Source organism: Gymnogyps californianus, chromosome 16, assembly GCF_018139145.2.
Source record: "Gymnogyps californianus isolate 813 chromosome 16, ASM1813914v2, whole genome shotgun sequence".
Classification (NCBI taxonomy): Eukaryota; Metazoa; Chordata; class Aves; order Accipitriformes; family Cathartidae; genus Gymnogyps; species Gymnogyps californianus.
This window is the reverse complement of record NC_059486.1, coordinates 11306500-11327333: the sequence shown is the minus strand read 5'-3', so window position 1 is coordinate 11327333 and position 20834 is coordinate 11306500. Positions and strand designations below refer to the sequence as shown.

The 20834-nt window shown below is 36.0% G+C and overlaps 1 protein-coding gene across 1 annotated transcript in view; it reads right to left on the bottom strand.

Annotated features, from left to right (window-relative positions):
- Positions 1-4697: 4697 nt before the first annotated feature.
- Positions 4698-20834, bottom strand: part of SLC15A4 (solute carrier family 15 member 4) — a 30897-nt gene continuing 14760 nt past the window's right edge. The window contains 4 exon segments of the mRNA XM_050906514.1: positions 4698-6094; positions 9487-9645; positions 14994-15149; positions 19486-19654. Of these exon segments, the coding sequence (XP_050762471.1) occupies positions 5946-6094; positions 9487-9645; positions 14994-15149; positions 19486-19654 (633 nt within the window). The 3' untranslated portion in view covers positions 4698-5945.

Below are 20834 nucleotides of genomic sequence, written 5' to 3'. Positions count from 1 at the left end.
TCTGATTTGTGATGAGCTGACAGATATTTAGATGGTATGGAGGTTATAAATCAGTAATGTCTTCAGAAACAAGCAGAAAAATTCCTGATGTTTAACATAAGAGAAATACGGGAATTTGCTGAAGTCAGTGAGGGCACTGACATTTATCCAGCTCAATGTTGGGGTACAATTGTTATTGTGAAATCATACTGAATCATGAAGCTGTCAAGGAGTACTTCACTGACAATAAGTTACAGTGGAATAAAAAAAAAAGATAAAATAGATAACTTCACTATTAGAAATGCTTTGTTAGCATAGCTTTACTTTTCAAACCTCCAAATAATATAGCCAACCCAGTGCTCTGCAGTCATCCCTAGCCTTCAGACAATTTTCTAATGTGACAGAAAAAAAGCACCTCCCCCAAATGTATGGACAAAGCTAGAAAGAGAAGTATCATATCTGTTGTAACATCACGTGAAGTTCTGCATCTGTACATCTGCTTTACACCATCCTTTGACTGACTGCTTTTCATTTTCTATCTGACAATTACCCTTCTCCCCAGAGGTGGCAGTGTGTCAGGAATTGAGGGGATAGAGCTTATCAAATGCTTGGGACATCTTTCAAAGGAAAGAACAAGAATTTAAATGTAAAGTTGCACTTCACAGGCATCACGAGGATCTCACTCATGTTCCTTGGCTCCAGAAGTACTGCAATTGCGTTATCCTCCGCCTAGCTATGAGCGGGATGAGAACTCACTTCAAAGTCTGCCAACTTCTCATCTTAATTATTTCACTCTAGGAACTTAATCCAGATTTTCCTGTGCAGGATATTAATTTGCCAGACAACATTAGGAAGTTATGCTTTAACTCTGGATCACTTTGACAAAGTTCTAAAATGTGAAATTAATTAATGGGAACCCTTCCCCACTTTTTAATTATCGCAGCATCTGCATAGCAATCTGCCTGAAACTTGGAGCTATACACCAGCCCTTGGCATTTTCTCCCTCAAGCCCCTTCATCCTAACTCTGAGCACAACACTGCTCTTCGCAGATGTTTAGTTTGCAGACTAGTGGTTTATAGCATCTTGCCTGACAGTAAAGCTATTTGTCATTATGATCAAGTTAATAGTTGTTATTACTTAAATACGCTATAGTCATTTTGTGTTGATACACAGTATTAACCAGTTTCCGTAGCTACAGCAGACAGAACAATTCAAGACCTTAGGGTCTCCTGAGAGTTCAGAGCCAAGAGAAAACTACTCTTGAAAAGGTGACAGGGTAGACAGGAAGAGATTGTGATGTACAGCATTAGATGTGCAGAGATAGTCAAGTATATCTCACAGCTTTCAAAAAGCATGTTATCTGTTTGAAGTTCCATCTTCAAAAGCCTAAGCAATATTTACCTTGTTTTCCCTTGTTCATTAAAGTGTTCTGTTCCCTGTCAAAAGTGATTTATGGACTCTGTTGTATCACTAAATCTCATTACTGACTAACACTTCCTAGTAAGGGGGATGAGAAGTCTTATCAGTAAAATACTGTACGGTAGCTGTGCGCCAAAGGAGGAATACAGTATTGGAGTATGTCTGCACTGCAGTCTCCATGTGCCTGCAGTTTGTGTAGGCTAGATCCAAGACTGCTGGCTGGATGCTGATGACAGGTACTGTCATCTGCTCTGAAGCAGCAGAGCCAGCCAAGGATCAGCCATACCAACCTGTACTGTAGTTCTTCCACTCTTTAGCTAGCCAGCTCAGGACTGTCCACAGAAAATGCAGTCACAGCTCAGCTGAGCACAGACATTCCTTCCACTGAAGGACAGCCATTAACGTTACGTACATATTTTGAACTTAGTCACTGTAGGAGAATGTCCTGATAAAGGAAGCAGGTTTAAGAAAGATAATAAAAAATACATATAAGGGATTATAGAATTAATCAAAGAACGGAAAGAAAAGTAAGCTTTCATCCTTCAGGGTATAAAGTAGCCACTGAAACTTCCTACTTCTTTCAGTTCTGCTCATTCCTCAATATGCTAGGTTATTTTACTACCTTTTTCAAGCATTACTACAGCCACTGGCAGACTGAAGTTAGTGGGATGGATTGTAATTAATTCCCAATTCCGTGCTTGTAAATGTGTAATGTTTTTCATCCTTATGATCTTTTAAGTCCAACAGACTGTAGGTTAGAGATTACTAGTCACGTAGTAAGGCTCATTTGAAAACCACTGTAAGTGGATCCAATTACTGTGTAACTAGGTTTTGACAACTATTCTTTCCACTGACTCACCGAACAAAATCTATGCTGTGAATACGGTAATGGAAAAATTAATTCCAAGATGGAAAGGACTATTAAGCCGTATTGTGTACATCACATGAAAAAACAGCCAACAGCCAGATTATATTAACTGTCACTAGGCAATCCTGACTGAAAGTACTGTTCATTGCTATTCGGAACTTGGTGCTACCTGGAGCAAAGTGTCTATTTACATACTTATCGTTTAATAGCTTCTGACCTTAGTTCTCTATTCTTTCACTGCAGTTACATCCTTGCTCTGGGGCCAGCAGGTACCATGCTCTCAGGTATGTGCATTATTCCACCAGCAGTGCTGAGTGTTGGTTTACAAATTCTCTGCTTCCTCAGGAATGAATTTGCATCTCAAACTATTGACTTTTCAAATGGAAAGCACTGTAATCTGTTTCCCCAGAGGGCTTGTCTGCAGTAACATAACTTGCCCTGCATATAAACAAAATCACTAGGATAACATTTTTCAAAAAGCAATTTCAAATACAAAAAACTGCTAAGAACTCCATGCATCTTTTAATACAGGTTTATTGTTAAGCTGAAACCTTGCCTGACAAGTGTCAGCCCTGAGCAACTTTTGTTAAAAAAACAAACACGCCCAAACAAAACAAAAACAACTCACAGAGTTGACTACAGACTTTTAAGGGAAATACTGATGGATGCCTCAACTACTGTAATTAAACTCACTCTGGAGGTTTACATAAGCAGAATAAATGAAAAAGAGACTCTCCTTTCTGAGGAGGGATATTCAGTATAGACTGTAGACACAAAGGCACGAGAAAACAGGTCTTGCTGCACTCTTGAAAGATCCACAATTATGAGCAATGCATCCACCTTATAATCTCAAATGAAACACAGGGTCCCAGGCAGCTATTCTTCATACATGATTAGATTATAGTTTGCATAGGCATTGTAAGGTACACGCTTATTCTTTTCATAATTCTTTATGAGTAAAAGTAATGAACTTTAATCAGATACCTGCTCTCATGTTGAACAAGTACGTACTTCTCAATGTTGTGCTTTGAATAGAAGATACCTGGAAAGTCAGAGGCTTAGAAATGTCCATTGGGGTGACTCCTGTCAGATCTTCCTATTGCACTGGAACAATCCAAGAAGTGAATGTAACTAAATTCAAACTGTACACTTTAAGGTATTTCATTAATGAGGTGCAGTGCTCAGTCAAAGTTAATTGATTAGTCTTATTTCTGTGACTGGAGTGGAAACACTAAAAGATAAGACGGGGAGGAAGAATCAGCTAAGCCTTTGAGTCACAAAAAGGCCTTATCCCTTTGATGAGAAGTGTCAGATTAATCTTCATAAATGGTCATAATTACTTGTGCCTGGAGCTCAGTCAAGTCATTCCAAATAAAAATTAAATTATACAACTGATTGCATGTTCAGTCTCATCTCCAGAGTGTTAGAACCACCACAGCCCTACAGAAACATGCAGACATTTACTGTATGCTTGTAACAGGGTAAAGGACATTTGCCTAAATATTGAGTAGGCTAACCTCGTATTTATTGATTATCTTTTTCCTTAAATAATAGTTTCACTAAAGCTTGCCTGCACAGACTGTCACAGTTACTGTTAGACACCTAGTTTCTTTGGTAATCTGCAGATTACTCTCCATTCTTCCTTAAACTCAGTTTTAACTATAATCGGCAGACCCATATCAGATGGGAAATTTATGAATGTTGTTGAAAAATTTTAGATCTTGGGGGAAAAAAATAGCGCAATTAATTAAGTTCACTTACCGGAAAAGGAGTAAGTACACCGACACCAAAGCTGATGACATCTAACACCAGAAGCAACACTCCTCTTGGAGGTTCTGAGAATAGTACTAGTCCTTCAGAAGAAGGAAAACTTCTAAAAGCAAAATCTTCATAGATCTAGTAGAATAGTACTTAGCGGGCACAACCCAGTTCTCTCCTGTGATAATATATGCTTTGGAAATTAATGATACAAACATGAAACACTACAGATTCATCTCCACATCAGAAGTGCATGACTGAAACAGCATACATTCAAGAAAGAAATTATTTGGTCCCTATATGTTCCTTATGCAGCTTATATCATCTTAATATTAGGCTTTTTTAGCTGATTATAAATGGGATATTCCAGAAACATAGCATATGGGCCTTTTAAAACAAAGTTAGAAAAGGAAACTAGCTTTTCGTCATATGAGATGTTGCTTACTTCTTTTCTTTAGTTATTCTAATTTTAAGTCATACTAAGTAATGCAATAGCTGAAGCATCTACACTGATTTATCCTGGCAAAGACAGGACAGCTTGCGTACTGCTGTATTATCTGACAAAACTAATAGGATGCCAGTGTACATTCCACTGTATATTTAGGAAATAAAGGCTAAAGAACAAAATATTTGCAGTATATTTTTATTCACCTAGAAACAAAGGGTCCAAAGTCACAGCATGGAAGTTCATTTTATTTTGTAAACTCATTAAAAAGATGTCCATGTACAAAAGAAGGACATTTTAACAACGTAAATGCAGACAAAGGAAACTATAAAAATTCAACACGTTAATAAAAAGTTGTTTTTATTTTCTTTCTGCGTAATTCCTTGCATCTTCCATACCAGTCTGCACACAATCTTAAGAACAATTGTTAGAATCATTAAAATTCAAAAGGCTGAACTTAAAACCATTTGCTCTGCTATAGGAATGTGTTGCTGAAAGATACAAACCCTGTAGCATGTTAGCTAGAAGTAAGACACAAGACTGAAGGAACTGGCTGAAAGGCTTCTAAATTGTTATTGCGCATTCATCTTCTGAGAATTCAATCTCAGTTTTCTTTCTGCAAATATTTAGAATATTCCTTAGGGAAGTAACAGCATTAGACTGAACAGTGCTTTGTCAAAAGATGTATGTTTCCATATTGTCCTAATACATCTAATGCAGATTCAAAAATAAAAACACTTCTGAAGTAAAACCATTTCAGTCCCAACAAGTGTTCATTGTGCACCAAAATTTACAGCAGCTATATAACAAGCTACTGTGACATATAATTCAGTCTTCAGTATTGGATACTCTTGACTGCAAGTTTGGACTTAAATCCTTGAGACACTGCCAGTGAAAGGTCAATTATAAAACTACATTTCTTTTTAATCTGAGCTAATCTGCAATTTAATTTGTCCCTGTTTCTCCCCCAAAAATTACTCTCAGGATTGAAAATTTATTCTTGTAACCACTACTTGAGGTTTCTGTAAAATGTTTTCTTTCCTGTGTCCCTAGTGTAGGCTTGAGACTGTTGAATGTTTCTCTAGATCCACTGTTCTTCACTAAGCAGAGTTTTTCAGTCAGGAACAGTCCATGTCACATGTGACTCGTTATACTCAATTTCCAAGTGTAAGTGTCCCAACTTTCAAGAGTTAAGTAAACATCTCACGATTAACAAAAAGCAACTTGAATGCCTAGAGTTAATACACTTCCAAGATTTGTGTTTGTCCTCCGCCAGGACGTAGTGCAAGAAACGAGCCCCGCCAACATAAGGCACTTACTTACCTACGTTACATGAGAGGGGGCAGGGGCGAGAACTCTTGTAACATGCAAGTCTAGTGAGAGTCTCACTGGAGAAAACATAAGATCTCGCAGACTCAGGGTGCACTGCCACTTCATTGTGTGCTGCTGTAATAAAGTCTGCTCTGTAACAGATATCAGATCCTCCCATTGGCAGCCACTTCATTACTCTTTGATTTTTGATGATCATATTTCACAGAAACAATAAGGAAAAGCAAGAGGGTTGCTCCTTGGATAGCAGCCAGCAAAAAAAAATAATAGTTTAATTGGCAGCCATTAATATTACCTAGAAAGAATTGGGGAGAAAAAATAAACATTAATAAAGATTATACAAATAAAAATGTCAATCCCTTCAAGCTTAAGTAGTGAAGACTTTTCTGCAAAACATGGGCAAAACCAAACCAAATTACATTTCCATCCGACAGCATAGTTTCATTTTTGATTATCCAGAGCAAAAGATGGAACTTCTGAGGAAGATGCACACAGTACAAGGATCGCTTTCTTTTGTGCTTCAATGCCTTAAGCCAAGTAATGTCCCTGAAGGAGCTGATATGCTGCTACTGCATTATTTCTTACTTAAAAAAATTGCTGGAAGCTCCCCCTACCACTGTAAGACCTTTGTGCAAACAAAGACTATATACACATAGCAGTGGGCAGGCTTCATGAGAGTCAAAACAATTTTAAAAGGCTAACAGGCTAATAATCTTCCTTTCTTCCCCCTCTGCCCCCCCTTTTTTTTTTAAGTCTGGTTTCTTATGCTGCAAAATTGCAATGCTTTGCTGACTTCAGATAAAACAGCTAAAAACATCAATGTGTATTTTCATATATGATTTACTTTCTTCGTAATGTAAGTAATAGAGATCACATCAATTTTTGAGGAGACAACTCATTTCAAAAGCAAAAAAAGAAAACACCCCTGTGCTGTGGCCACTAAAGGGACCTGAAAAAGAAATTTCTGTAAATGAAGCCCTGGACTGTAAACTGTTCAGAAACAGCTCCCAGTGAAATGCAGCATTCAAGATCGAAGCAAAGCTACACTCCTACAGGCTAGTAACTTAAAGCCTTTATCATGTTCACTAGATATGCTTTTAAGGAGCCTGGAGAATACAGTGCAGTGATAAGGAAAAAAAGTCAGTCTCTTATGTTTTACAGCTTAATTGAAACAGGTGAAAGTATGAATTTTTTTTTTTTTTTTTTTTTTTGGTACTATATATACTAGAGAGTCCTCTCCAGCAGCCTTTTCAGCCCTGCTTAATGCTATATGGTCTTTCTGCATCTGGAGGCCTGTACCTTCCTTCTCTGCCAAGTCAAAGATAAAATAAAAAGAATAAAAAAATGAATGCTATTAAGGAAAAAGTTTGGCAACTCTGTAGATATAAAGAAAGCAATTACTGAGATTTTTCTCTGAGCCTTCTTTTGGAACAAAGTTTAGAATTCATGAAACCATATGTGGTTTCTTTTTGGTTCAATTCACCTTTGACACTCCCTCAAAGTTGTTATAAATTAGTGATTTGTACCACATTAAATAATGTTAAATTAAGAAAGCTCATTGCTAAAACGTTATTCCTCTATTAAGAAATGTGCACTAACTATTGCTGTACTTCCAAGAACAATATATTGTGGCTCATTTCCAACATGCCACATGAGCCACAGCCAATTGGACCATTATGATTATCAAAAAGGTTAGAGAGAGTAAAAGTAGTGAAGTATACATCGATCCTAACAAGCTGTTCATGCAGCATGCCTATAAATGTTCAGATTAAATTACTTTAATTACTGAAACTTAAGATTCAATTAAATGAACTTATAATAAAATGCAATAAAATTAAACGGAGTCTTTCCTTGACATTTAAAATACAATATACATGTGAATCTCCATTTCAGGAGCAGACATGTTTAAAGAGTAGTAATTATCCTTTATGAGATGGGATATTAAACCCATGAAATCTCAGTTTTTGTCAGAGAAATAACAGTCATTTAAATGGCAGCAACCAACACTGAAGTGCCAGCAGAGAGTGAACTTTCTCAGTAGATTTTGGAAGCAGTCAGTTACCTCAAACGATATCACGAGTTAGCATAAATAGCAGAAACTTGGTGCACGTGCTTATAGTTATTATACAGCATCCAATGAAAAATTCAGAAGTCATTCATTCATAAAGACTCCTCCTTACAATTTCTACCCTGGAAGACCTAACTAAATTTTAGATGTGAATGTGATAACTTTCAATAACATTATACCAAATGAAAATTGAGTTATAAACAGTTACTGATATAAACAGTTAAAACAGTAGCTACTACGGATGCTACAAATCAAAATCACCCACTGAGCGCTTCAACCTCGAGCCAGACGTATAGCTGCTGAGAAGGCTCGATTGTATATCAAGTCTTTGGACTGAGAAAGGTAGAGCTATCCCGTTCTGACAGCTGTCCAAAGGACAGTCCACGATGCTGAGTAGCTTATTCAAAACACATGACCACTGAGTCATGAAAGCTAACATCTTCCAGTTCTAGCCAACTCTGGGTATATTTAGCACAACCTAAATATTTTACAGAGAGAATATTAGGCACTGTCTTCTCTCAGGCTGCTTCAGAAAACAAAGGCAAGAGGCTAAAAAAGCACCATCAAATACCACATATATTAATTTGTATGAAATTATTATCCTCCTACTGAGCCCTTATCAACTGAATTATCTCTATATAGAATTGCAGAAGAAGATGCTCTTCTAATTTTGAAATTGACTGGGGGAAAAAAAGTCTCAATGTGATTAAATTTTCATTTGGTAAGGACACTTCCATAAAGTTAAGGCTACTTGTCATCTTTGGCAATTTTTTAAAGAACAACTTATAAACCAAAGATGACAACTTGTGGCATAGGTACGGTTCCAGACAACATTAGTTTTTGGTAGCATGCAAATCAAGTTTAAATGGCAAATTCTCTCATACCAAATTTAAAATAAGTTTAGACTGCACTTTTAAGCCATGTATACACAGTAGGTCTAGCATACGTTTTAAGAACTTTTCACGCTCCTTCTGTTGGAACTAATTAGCCCATTGATGATGGTATGATTTTCTGAAATTCCCAAGGTGCCACCTACTGGTGCCAATAACTATTTTTAACTTCAACTGGCAATACAAAGCAGACGATATGTTGGACTTTTTTCAGAGTATAAATAGCTAGCAGACAGAAATGCAAAATTAACTCATGGTAATTTCGATGAAGTCTCTTAAGACTAGGAAGCTGAATAATCACTGAGAGAGAGATGGGTACATTTTACTCCCCATAACCGCAGAAAGTAATTTCAGTACTTTACACCAAATATACTCTTCTTCCACACATAATTTAAATCTTTTTTACTAAAATACAAAAATTTATAAGTAAGTTCTAGTGATGAAATGCAGTAACAGCTGAGCAGGTAATTGATAGGCCTTACAGAGGCAAAAAAATACTACATGCGTGTTTCCCATGCTTTCATGAGGACAATGTATCATTTTGCATAGTCACATTATTTTATACTTACATGCAAAATGAAACTTTGACTTTAACAAAACAGTAGACAAATTTATATTTTTAAAATAATAACTGTGCTAAGACTCAACAGTTCCACATGCTTGATGCTTAACTGCTTCTGAAGGAAGCCTTCTACTTTATAGACTATGAATACACTGAAAATGACTTACCAAAATCCGTGTGGTTACTCATCCAGCCAATTTCTTTAATAGACACCAGTGCCAACAATCCAGAGCCAACAAATGATCCAATCCCCGAAAAGAAAAAAAACAGCCCCATAATAGCACTCTGCATAGATTTGGGAGCAGCTGAATATGCAAATTCTAGACCTGTATTAAAAGATAAAAAAAAATGCTATTGGAAGAAACAATAGTAGTTCATTCTAGTTTAGAGTTATAGAAGTTACAGATGTATACTACTTCTGGTATGTTAAAGACCTAAAACTAGCCTTGGATTTCAGGAGACAGGGAATTGAGGTAGTGAATCCCTATCAGTTCCCTCTAATTGCTTTATGAACCCTGTTAAAGGTCATCAACATATCAATCCATTAAATGGACAACATCTGAGACACGCACTTTGATCTTATTAATAGTACCTGTGTAAAATCAAGAAATCTTCTGAGGCAGCATATTCATTTTTCTGTCTAAAATTATCCTCAAAGAAATTTATTAAACTAACTCTAACCTGGCAAGTTGCATGTTCCCCATTTCACTTGTTTCTATATTGCCTATCTGTTGTGCAGTATTTACAAAGCCCACGGCATTCCCTGCTGAGAACAAAGTACTCAGGAACTGAAGGTCACTCTTGCATTGACCATGAACATTTATTTCTCACAGACTCAGTGTCTGTATCTCTGAATGTGCAGACAGAGAAATTAATTGTAGCTGGAAAGGCAGTAATTAGTTTTAATTTAATTTTGATCTAGAATTCTCTGAGCTCATTGCTTGCTAGCCTATTCTTTTTAAGACTTGTAGAAATGGGACTTCAACTTTAAACTATCCTTACTCAAATTTCAACCAAGAAAAGCAAGAAAAACATACCAGTGACATCAATTTGAAAATCTGTGCTACTGAATTTGAGTACCAACAGAACACACTGGGTTAGGTCTGCCTTGCAAAGACTAATGCCCATGATTAACTCTCCTTTTTAGAATAATACTCCTGTCAAAAATCAAATGGGATTATTCACAAGAGACAGTCAAATACATTCTTTGCAGAGCTTTTTCTCTGACAGGTGAAATGCTTGTTTCAAAACAGTCTGCTTCATACTGAAAATTAATGCTACCTCATCGAACATTTTTCTTGGCAAAGAGAGCATTATAGACCTGAAAATGGCACAAATCTTGTCTTGCATAAGGGTATGCTTTATTTACGCCATTACTGGTATTTGACTTTTGCTATTCCAGACAGAGTTTAACAGAAATACACTGGCATTTGTTTTCAAGAAAAGGCTTAACCCTTCAAGCCAGACAGGTCAATTTGCCTGTTGTGAGGGAGGAACTTTGTTCTTGTAAAAGAAACAGAACTGTGTGTTCCCACTGATTGAACAGCATTCTGCACTGCCACCTGAGAAATCTCTGATAACCCACACACTGCTTCTCTTTTCCTTTGCAAAACACATTAGAATGGGCCCACAGCAACCTGTCTGTGATTCTAGAAGGGAACTGAAACGTTCTTCGTGCAACTCAGCTGTGTGGGTTCCTGTAAATTCAAACTGTAACGAGAGAATCGCTACAGAGATGGAGAGACATCTGCAAACGCGGAGGGGGGGCGAAATTATATTTATTTTGAGAATTAAAAACTCAAATTTTTTTTCTAGGCTTTGCCACTAACATAACAATTCAGATTTTTCAGGGAGTATTTATCTGGCCAATCTCACTTGAAGAAAAAAAAAGTAGACTACTCTCAGGATACAGTAGCTTGTTTTTTAACCTCTTGTTAAGTTATCATAGCTGCCACAAGTCTCCAGAGTATCAGTCCCATTTTGGTCACCAGGCTTTTGTATATTCTGTACAAGTTAAGCTCAAGTATAGCACATGAAGGGATCTGGCCCATTTCTTCTCTTGTTCATTTTACAGATACACTGGATGCGAGTGTTACTGCTGGAAAAAGATCTTAAGACTCAAAACAAAAACCAAAATGCACTTTTTGCAACAAAATAAGACACGTTTTAAACTTGAATAATGTTTCCAGCATCCCTAACATTTAATCTGACATAAAGAATATAAAATCTTTTCTTTGCCTTCAGAGATATTTTCGCCTGCTGGCAGCCATTGATAACGGTTTCATGCTACCTCAAGCAAGCAGTTTTGAAATTAAAGCCTCTAGTTGGTGTTGTCATGTGATATTACAATTCCCAGTTAAATAAGGGTGCTTTAAGAGGATCGACAGAATAATACAAAAGATTAATGCAATGTGTGTCATCTTTTTAAAGGTATCTCAAGTGTAACTAATGTGGCTTAATAAGAATATGCTTAGTTTTACAGTAAACAAAAAAACAAACGTATGTTTCTGCTCTTATGATATTTAGTCCCTTTTTGTTCACAATAAACATTTCCAAATCACTATAGTTTTGTAACCATTAACACTTTGCTTATTTTAAAGCTGAATTTCATAGCACAATAGATGCCTTTATCAACTTTTAATATCAAACTGGCAAAGTATACTCTCTTAAGTCTTGAGAGGCCTTCTTAAAGACACTAAGAATTCAGTTTAGACGTCAATCAGAAGGCAGGAAAAAAAGATTTGTAAAACAAATCAAATGAAAGTGTAATACACAAAGCAATTAAGATCTTCATAGAATTTCTGGTTCAAAGAAAGAGAAGTGTTGCATTTTTCCTAACCTTGACCAACAGTTTTTGAAGTTATAAAGCTGTTGGTACAGACCCAGCAAGTGCAGAACAGCAGAGTATTCACACAAGAATAGTGTAAGCCTTAAAGGCTACTTCTCATGAAGAAGTCCACTAAAGCAGTTGAAAAAACCAACCCTCAGTTTGGAGTTCAACAAACAGAGAATGCATCAAATCCTTGACCTTTCCACAACCTGCAGATAGGTTTGTTATTTTTTCCTTGTGAACACCTATAAACTAGTCACAGTGCCTGACAGAGAAACAAGAATGTGTAAGAGGGAACAAATTTATTTATTTTTGCATGAACACTTGCATTTCTGATAAGTCATCTGTTTATCTGAGTTCAGATTTAATTGGCACAATCCCTAAAGTTGTAACTAAAGGTAAGTAATTAATTTTACTCTTTTTATAAAAATGCTAGGTACAGCCTTAGTTTTAATAAGTAACTCAATTAAGCAAGACTTCCATCTTCAGATTTTTATGTGTTAGGATTTGTGATGGCTACTGTTCACACATAATGAAACATACTGTAATATAGGACAGCAACAACTATGCAGTTACGTCCTCTAGCAAAGGATACAGATTGATTGCACTGCTAAAGCATACTTTCAATTTAAGAATCTAAAGTGTTTAGCATCTTGGGTCTTAGTGTGCTTTAAAGATAATGAACTCTCCCCACATCTGACTAGTTGTTTATTGAAGCAAATTAATTCAAGGACTTGCCTATACATCACTGGGGGTGGGGGCAGAAACCACACGAGGAACCAGGAATGGGACCCTTATCAGATATCAGACAATGACCTCAGACCTTCAGCCGTTCGACACTTACACGTTCATCTGCAATACTGACTGCTGCAGTACAAAAAGTGAAGAACTAGGATTCCAGCTGGTGCAGTCCAGCAGGACCTTATGTCCAAATCTTGTGTTTACTGTCACAAGAGTTTGTGCTAGGTGCTGGCTTCCAGGTACATGCCGTGTGCCTGCATAGAGCTAACTGTTGGAGGACCCTGCATTCCCATTGCAAATGGGACACTCCCAACAACAACCTGGTGTGAGACATCAACATACCGTCCACCAGGAAGGAAAGAGTACACTAGCGGTACATTTGAATGCATACTGCAAAACTCCAAATACACACAAGACAAAGCATATCTAAAAAGAATTCCTCCAACATACTGAATAACTAAGGTAGAGTTTAAAACGTGATGGATATGACTAATTCTTCCAGTCACATGAAATCCCAGGCCAGACAGCTGGAAGAAAAGCTTAGAGCAAATGAGCAGACAGAAGAAAAACCCCAAAACCCACATTTTCTTCTACTTGCCAAGCAATCCAACCACCTTATTTCCTAACAACTGTGATGACAGTAGAGCACATGTAACCAGAAACCCAATGGAGTAGAAGTTCTCTGTTCCACTAGGAGGGGGACAAATGGGGCATGTGACAGCTGGGGCTACCGCCAGCAAGATCTTACAGAATTAGAGAATCTCATTTTAACCCACTGTGCTTGGCCAGCGTGAGGAATGAAAGTAACCTCCTACAGGGGAAATGAAACCGGGAAATTCTGTCATAAGGAATCGAAGAAAAAGAGCTGTATGTAATGCCAGTTTGAATGGATGATCTTCAAAGTTCAATATTCTGAAACAGTATTTCAACACATTAATAAGTAACTATGGTTAAGCAAATACTAAATGATTTTTAAATCAAGTCACTGGAGGAGTTTCAATATATTACATCAGGTAGCTCTGCAATTCTATTTAAGTAGCATCAGAATAGCTACTTCTATGATCATAAAAGGTTTCTGTTACTTGTAACTAAGCATTGCTCCCAAGCACTAGATATGTAAACACTGTGCGAAGAGATTCACAATAGCATTTCACTTGTTTAATCATAGTAAACCAGTGTTAGGCATACCACAGCGACAACAGGTAAGTTGCCTGTGCTTTCCTCCTGCTAATGAGCCCTGCATGTATATGAAACAGACCAGAAAATAAGATTTTATAGTCCTATTCACCCTCTCCTCCCACTTCACTTTCAGCTTAAAAATCTATATGATCACACAGCTGTCCACTACATCACACAGAACAGTATTAAGAAATTTAAGATCTCTTGCATTCGTTCAAGAAAGGCAAGATTTGAACAGTGTTTCAGTTTGCCTAGTATCACATTGAAGTACTAGAACAACTATAGAAAAACTGATCTATAAATAAAGCAGACAAAACTGTATAAAAAATAGCTACTTCATTATTAATATTCACAAAAAGACTAGTTTAGATTGTCACATAACTTTTCTTATTTCAGAGATGTAAAAACTCAAAGTAACACGAATTTAAACTGGTGATAAATCTTTCTAAAGATGGTTTATTTCTTCCTTTTTCCCCTCAGAAAGGTGTTTCCACTTACTAATTGACTTTCTAAACTGTGAGCTCAGTTTTTAAGCCAAAAAAATTACAAAGCACAAATTTTATTTGCAACACAGAGGAAGATTCAGAGGAAACAATGTTGCATTAAAACTATTCTTTAAAATACAATATTGAAAGAGTATATTGTTTTCCATTAGGGCTTGCAAATATCCAATGCTAACTGGATGACATGCAAATATTTTAAGTGTTGCTCTGCTTGAAATTCAGTCTTGAAAACGTATATAGCCAATTTTCAAATGTGAAAGACAATTGTGTGCTTTGCCACTTAATATTAAGTTATACTGTATAATATTGTATTTGGGAACATTACAGCTTATTTGTACTGATTTGAGAAGTATTTCTTGTCTAAGAATCCAGCATCTATGATAGATACGAAAGCAGATTTAAAACACACAAAGACTCTTACCTGCTATACTTGCGAATATTTCACTGAATCCAATCAGCACATATTGAGGAATCTGCCACCATATTGGCAAATCTGCAGCATGGTATGTAACATTTCCAATTGTCTGATTAATTGTTTTAACCTTGACAATTTTCAGTCTGTTGCTTTCCAGAATTCCTATATGGAGAGGGGGGAAAAAAAAGATTGACCTAAGATGCAATCATTGTTTCTTCATATTAAGAATTAAATTAGGATTCAGTCCTGCACTGCAATTACAAATTATGAAATAGGAATATGTATTCCCTTATTTCCTAACATAAAGCATTTCAGACTACTTTTGCTATTGTTATTTTGAGACATACAGTTCTTTTGCCGTAGAATTAATAATTATATTCTTATTCAGTAGCAATAATTATACAAATACTTAACCCTTTTCCAGATGGATTAGCTGAGAGCTTTCTCATACAAACTATGTTGTTTTTTTAAAGACAATCTCATTTTCACAAACTACTACTTTGCAGTGTTGAACCATTGTATCTGCCACCATAGTATTAATAAATTAGAAACCATTTTGCTTATCGAAATGGCTACAGCTAGTCCTGTAGAACTATGAAAACCCTCTACGAATATGATCATGACATTTATATGACACTTATCATCCCAAGAGATCCGAAAGCTCATTAGAGCTTGATTTACAAGCAATACATTGCATAGAAAGTACTTAATGTAGAATGAAAAATAGACATGATAGTGTAAAATATAACCATTTTTAGCTTGCTCAACACAACAGTTTAGAGTAGAAAGTGAATATCAAATAATGCTGTAGGGTTTTTGCTGAAGTTGCCCAGATTAAAGTATTTGCCTCACTGTTACATAAAAAGCACAGAATAGCTAATAGTTAATAAAACTCCCTGCTTCACCCAGAAAGGACCTCTATAAAAGAACTCTCAATATCCTTGGAAATAAGGTGGATTTATTCATCACCAATTCAGAAGAGCAAGACTGAGTCAATGACACTACTTCCTATAATAGGTGTTACACACACAGCCTCCCATTTAGTGCCTGTCAGTTGCGGTCTCTTTATACTTACTGAGCCAAGATCTGACCTAATCTTGGGGCACAAAATATGACTCCTGTTACAAAAAAAAATTGTACAAGGCTTAGATGACAGACACGACGTTTCATGGATATCATCCCATGTACAAGTGATTACATCTGCTTCCTCACTTGTAGCTTTTTCTTTCCTAGAGGCAGCCAAAGAATTACATGGACACTTAATATGATGTTGGCTGAAGCTATTGACAGCACTTTTCATATAAGCAAGCACAAGCAATTTCTAATGCACAATATAGTATCTGTTCTCCTGTTTCTTCCCAAATCTGTGACAAACAAACCTCGAGGGGGCCAACCAGATCACTCTCTCTCTGCTAAGTGGCAGTGTTCTAAGGGAAATGACTGATGTTTGCCAAAACCACCTCATACCATGACATGCAGTTTCTTATTAGTGCTAGTCATGGCAAGAGACCCAAGCTGGGAAGAAAGCATGAGGAAAGCTCCCTGTAGTCCCTATATATTGTCTGTAGGTAAGGCCATAACTAAACAAGAAGTTCTAGAAATCACATGATTAAGGATAACATTGTGTGTCATCGTTGTAGGGAGTTAGAGCCAGAGCTCTGAAAACCAGACTGAGGGAGCACACATTAACAAGTGACTTACAAAGTACTTTGAAAAGGATGGAAAGCTGCATTTGTATAACCCATGTTTATTCATTCATAGCAGTTCAGAATCTATTCAAGTACGAACTCTCGCAACAGCTCTACAGTCTAATCTTCTGAGACACAAGAGTTGTAGTGAGAAAACAGATTAGAATTACTCAAGTTTGTTTAAATACTACCTTGAGGCCCCAAAATGTTTCTTAAAAAGTGTTTTTCTTAATAACATCTGTTTTTGAGGTAAAGACTGTTCTGAACTTAGTAGCTCTTAGTGCCAGGCCACCACATTTTCTCTACCTTCCTCACTTCTTTTTAGGTGACCACTTACCCGTCTTATTTTTAAGTATCTTTCTTTAGCTCTTCAGCCACCTTAATGCCCTCTGAACTATGAAGAGCTGATGTAATTAAAATAAAGCTGGATTTCTTGATGTTTTGGTTTTAATATAGCTGACAAACATTTTAGAGCGGAACTTAATTAAAATGTAAACAAAGCAGTCAGCTAAGAACTCAGACATAATTTCTTTCATATACATTCAACACAAAATTATTGCACCTCAAAACATCTAGTGATCCTTAACGTGTTTGATACTCTTCACAACATAAGCAGATTTAGGAGGCATTTAGCCACATAGGAGCATAACTACAATATACCACTTACTTGGCCATAAATTTATCTTCAAAGCCGAATACTTCAGAATCTAGAATGTATTGATTCTTTCTTCGACTTTGATAGACAAGCTTCAAGTTTAATCTTACAGTTTTAGTAGTTAAAAGAATCTTAAGTTCTTGCTATATTGTTTAAACTCTATAAATGAAGTAGATTTTCCAGTTGAATAACCTTAAATACTGCTGCTCAGAATTTACAATTGAAGCACATGAAGCACAGCAGATGTTCATTAAATCTAATCAGTTGTATTCTCACACAGTTTATAAGATACTTAAAATAATCTAAACAATCTAATAGGCAGCCTAAGTAGTGTCCACAACTAATGCCAGTTAGATAAGTAAGTTAAAATGGAAATACGGCACAAAAAAATCATTAAGATACTTCCAAGACTGCAAGTTAAGATATTAACATCTTCATATGTTTAAGATTTTAATCAGTATCTCTCTCTAAGGCAGAAGTGGTTGAAAGTAATGTTGTATTTTAAGAATATTAAAATATGGCTTCTATAAATATCACTTAATGAGAAAATTAAAATTTTATGAAACATATAAACCAATAGAAGCCTTCCACCCTGCTAGAAATAAACAGCGTTTCCTATGCTCCAAATTTGTCACAACTGAAGCTCTTAAATTCATGTTATGATGAAGGGATGTTAAGTTACTCCAGAAGGTTCAAATTTCCAACCAGACTGCAGATAACCACCCAAAGAATTCACCTTCTCAGTTTCTACTGTGGAAGAATTAGGGGAGGATCAAACCAACAAAATCATGTGTTATATTTGTAGGTGAATAGAAAACAAGAAGGCATTTGAAATTTTTAAGAATTCTGCTATATGAACCCATTCCCCAACTCAGCTGTCATAGCTCGATATGCTTTTTTTCCCCAGTACTAATAAAGATAGATATTGCTGTTTTTTAATTCACTTATACGCGAGTCAGCAGGTTCTATTTAAAAAGCTGACATTTAACTGTTTTACATCATCTTCTTTTTCTGGTAGCAGTGTCCTAAGTAACATGGAATAAGAGAAACATTCCTATTTTAAGTTTAAATGACTTTGCTTTAAGAACTTTACTTGCCCACATACAAAGTGACCTTGGCCTAATAAGGTAATTATCTCTTTCATTGAGAGAAATCTTAATAGCCGTATAAAGTGTCCCCCTCTCTAAAATATAGGAGATTACAAGTGCTGAAATTAATTTATTTAATGCTATAATGCTTTATCAATATGTTCATTACAGTGAAACTAGGTGAAGGCTATAGGTTCTATGAAGCATTGCTCAAGAGATGTTCAGTTCCACATCAGCAGTGCTTAACAACTTTAAATCATCTCAAAAGCAGCTGATTTATGGTTCGAACAGAGTTGCCATCTTTTTCTTTTCATGCTATAGCTAAGCTATTTTACACTACAGTAATTCCCAAACATTAGGGAACATTAAGGTAGGGGAGAAAAAACTCAAAGCGGGAGGAAACTCTTGTTCAGCCATAACCTAACTTTGTTATTTCAGATAAAGGGAAAGGACTTTAGGTAAAATTTCACTTTTTTAATACTTGGAAGTTAGACTGTATCAAGGAACATACTTATTTCTAAACTAATTTGTTTTTCAGGATAAATAAATTTTCAACTTCAAGATAAATTTTAATAAATCAGACAACATGGACTTCCACAATACCATAAAGTTTATTTTAAGATTAAGATTATTTTGGATATAACAGCCTTATATCCAAATGCTGGACACTTTGTTCAGGCAACCCAAACACTGATCATGAAGCTAAGGCATTTGCTGAGAAAATACAGTCAGAAAACAAATAGTTCTCCTCTACCAAGCATACTAGAAAGTAACACTGTATGTGAAAACCTTAACTAACAAGTTGGTTTTAAAAGATATACTCGAAGTCTATTTCAGACAGGAAAAATGGTCCAATTTTATTGCAAATGTTCAAAACAGTTTAGTAAGTTTTTGGATAAGATCTCTTTCGTTGTGGGAAATGCATCCATGCAGTTGCATTCTAACTATCCCATGAAAAAGACTTCTGAATAATCTTGAATTAAAGATTCACAAAGGTTTTTTAAAAACACTGTTGCAAGTAGCTGAATAACTAACTATATAAGTAGATCTCAAAGTTGTTTTCTTACCTGCAGCAAATGCAGAACACATTACAAAGAACATTCCAACTGCAATCCTCTTCAGTGAGGATGGGAGCAAGCCGTTCCTCTTTAAAATGGGATCCACCAATTTATCTTTTAAGGGTATTAGGATCAGAATAAGCACTGCATCAAACATAGTCAACCAGGCTGCTGGAAACTGAAAGGATAGATGACTTAAGTTAGCAATTTCATACTTAAGGGTTGATTTTTACTATTATTTTACTAGGGAAAAAATATTTTTGATGGAACATTGAGATCCAAAATAAACCACAGTGTACTGATAGACACTGTGAAAAAAAAAGTAAGAGCGTGTAAAAGCTGAGGAAAACACTCAGCTATTCAGGTTTTCATTTAATTTGGCAGTTCATAATTCTGTTAGCTCAGAAGCACAAACGATTCCTCACCATAGTAACTCCAACAGTATTGCATATTCTCACTTTCAAGATGTGCCTCCAGCTGTGCCGAGGTGGGTGTTGGGTTTTGGGAGTGGGGGGGGTGGTAGGAGCTTTCCACTGGGACTGAACAACATAGAATCCTAGAATCCTAGAACTGGTTAGGCATCAAGTGTTCAGAGCAAAAAGGTTCTTTTCACAAACATAAATAATACTGCACATAGTTCCAAGGAAAATGAGGAATAAGAAAATTACTGGGCAGATGAAGAGAGTACTCTAAGAAAACAAAATGTAGAACGCAGCAAATATGTTTTGCAAAGGATTTTTTTATAAGATTTCTAAGTTTCAGAGGGCTCATATTTTAGGTCCTTAGTCTGAATTAATTTTTGTTAACACAAAAGTTAACTACCTAACTATATTATAAATTCCTTTTGAAAGATGCGATGGCCACTAGCATTATTGCAACATCTGAGTTTTTCTGCATATATCCTGAAATATGTTTAATGGAAAAAATCACTATCCTTTGGGAGCTTTTCTGCCGTTAAGATTTTTTTAGTCATAGAACACCTGTCTGAGGAATGATTGATTGTGCCACTCCAATCTAGTAAACAAAATTGTGCAGATTATTTAAATGAATACACCCCAAGATACCTTTTTAAAAGCATTCAAAGTCAATATTAATGGCACACAAGTCAGGAAGTGATTTAATGCAATTAAATAGTCCCTACTATTTTGCTTCAAGTGATATGCTCTAGTCTGACAGAATTAAACTTTTTTTCTACTTCAGTCACGAAAAATATTTAATAGCCAGGTTCTGTAGATCTTCTATTATTAGGCTTAAAACTGTCAGAAATATGCCACAGAACAGTAGAAACAGAGTTTTAGTAATGTAATGCAAAATTCAATTAAAATTAAATTACACTTGTCAAATGAACAAAGAGTATG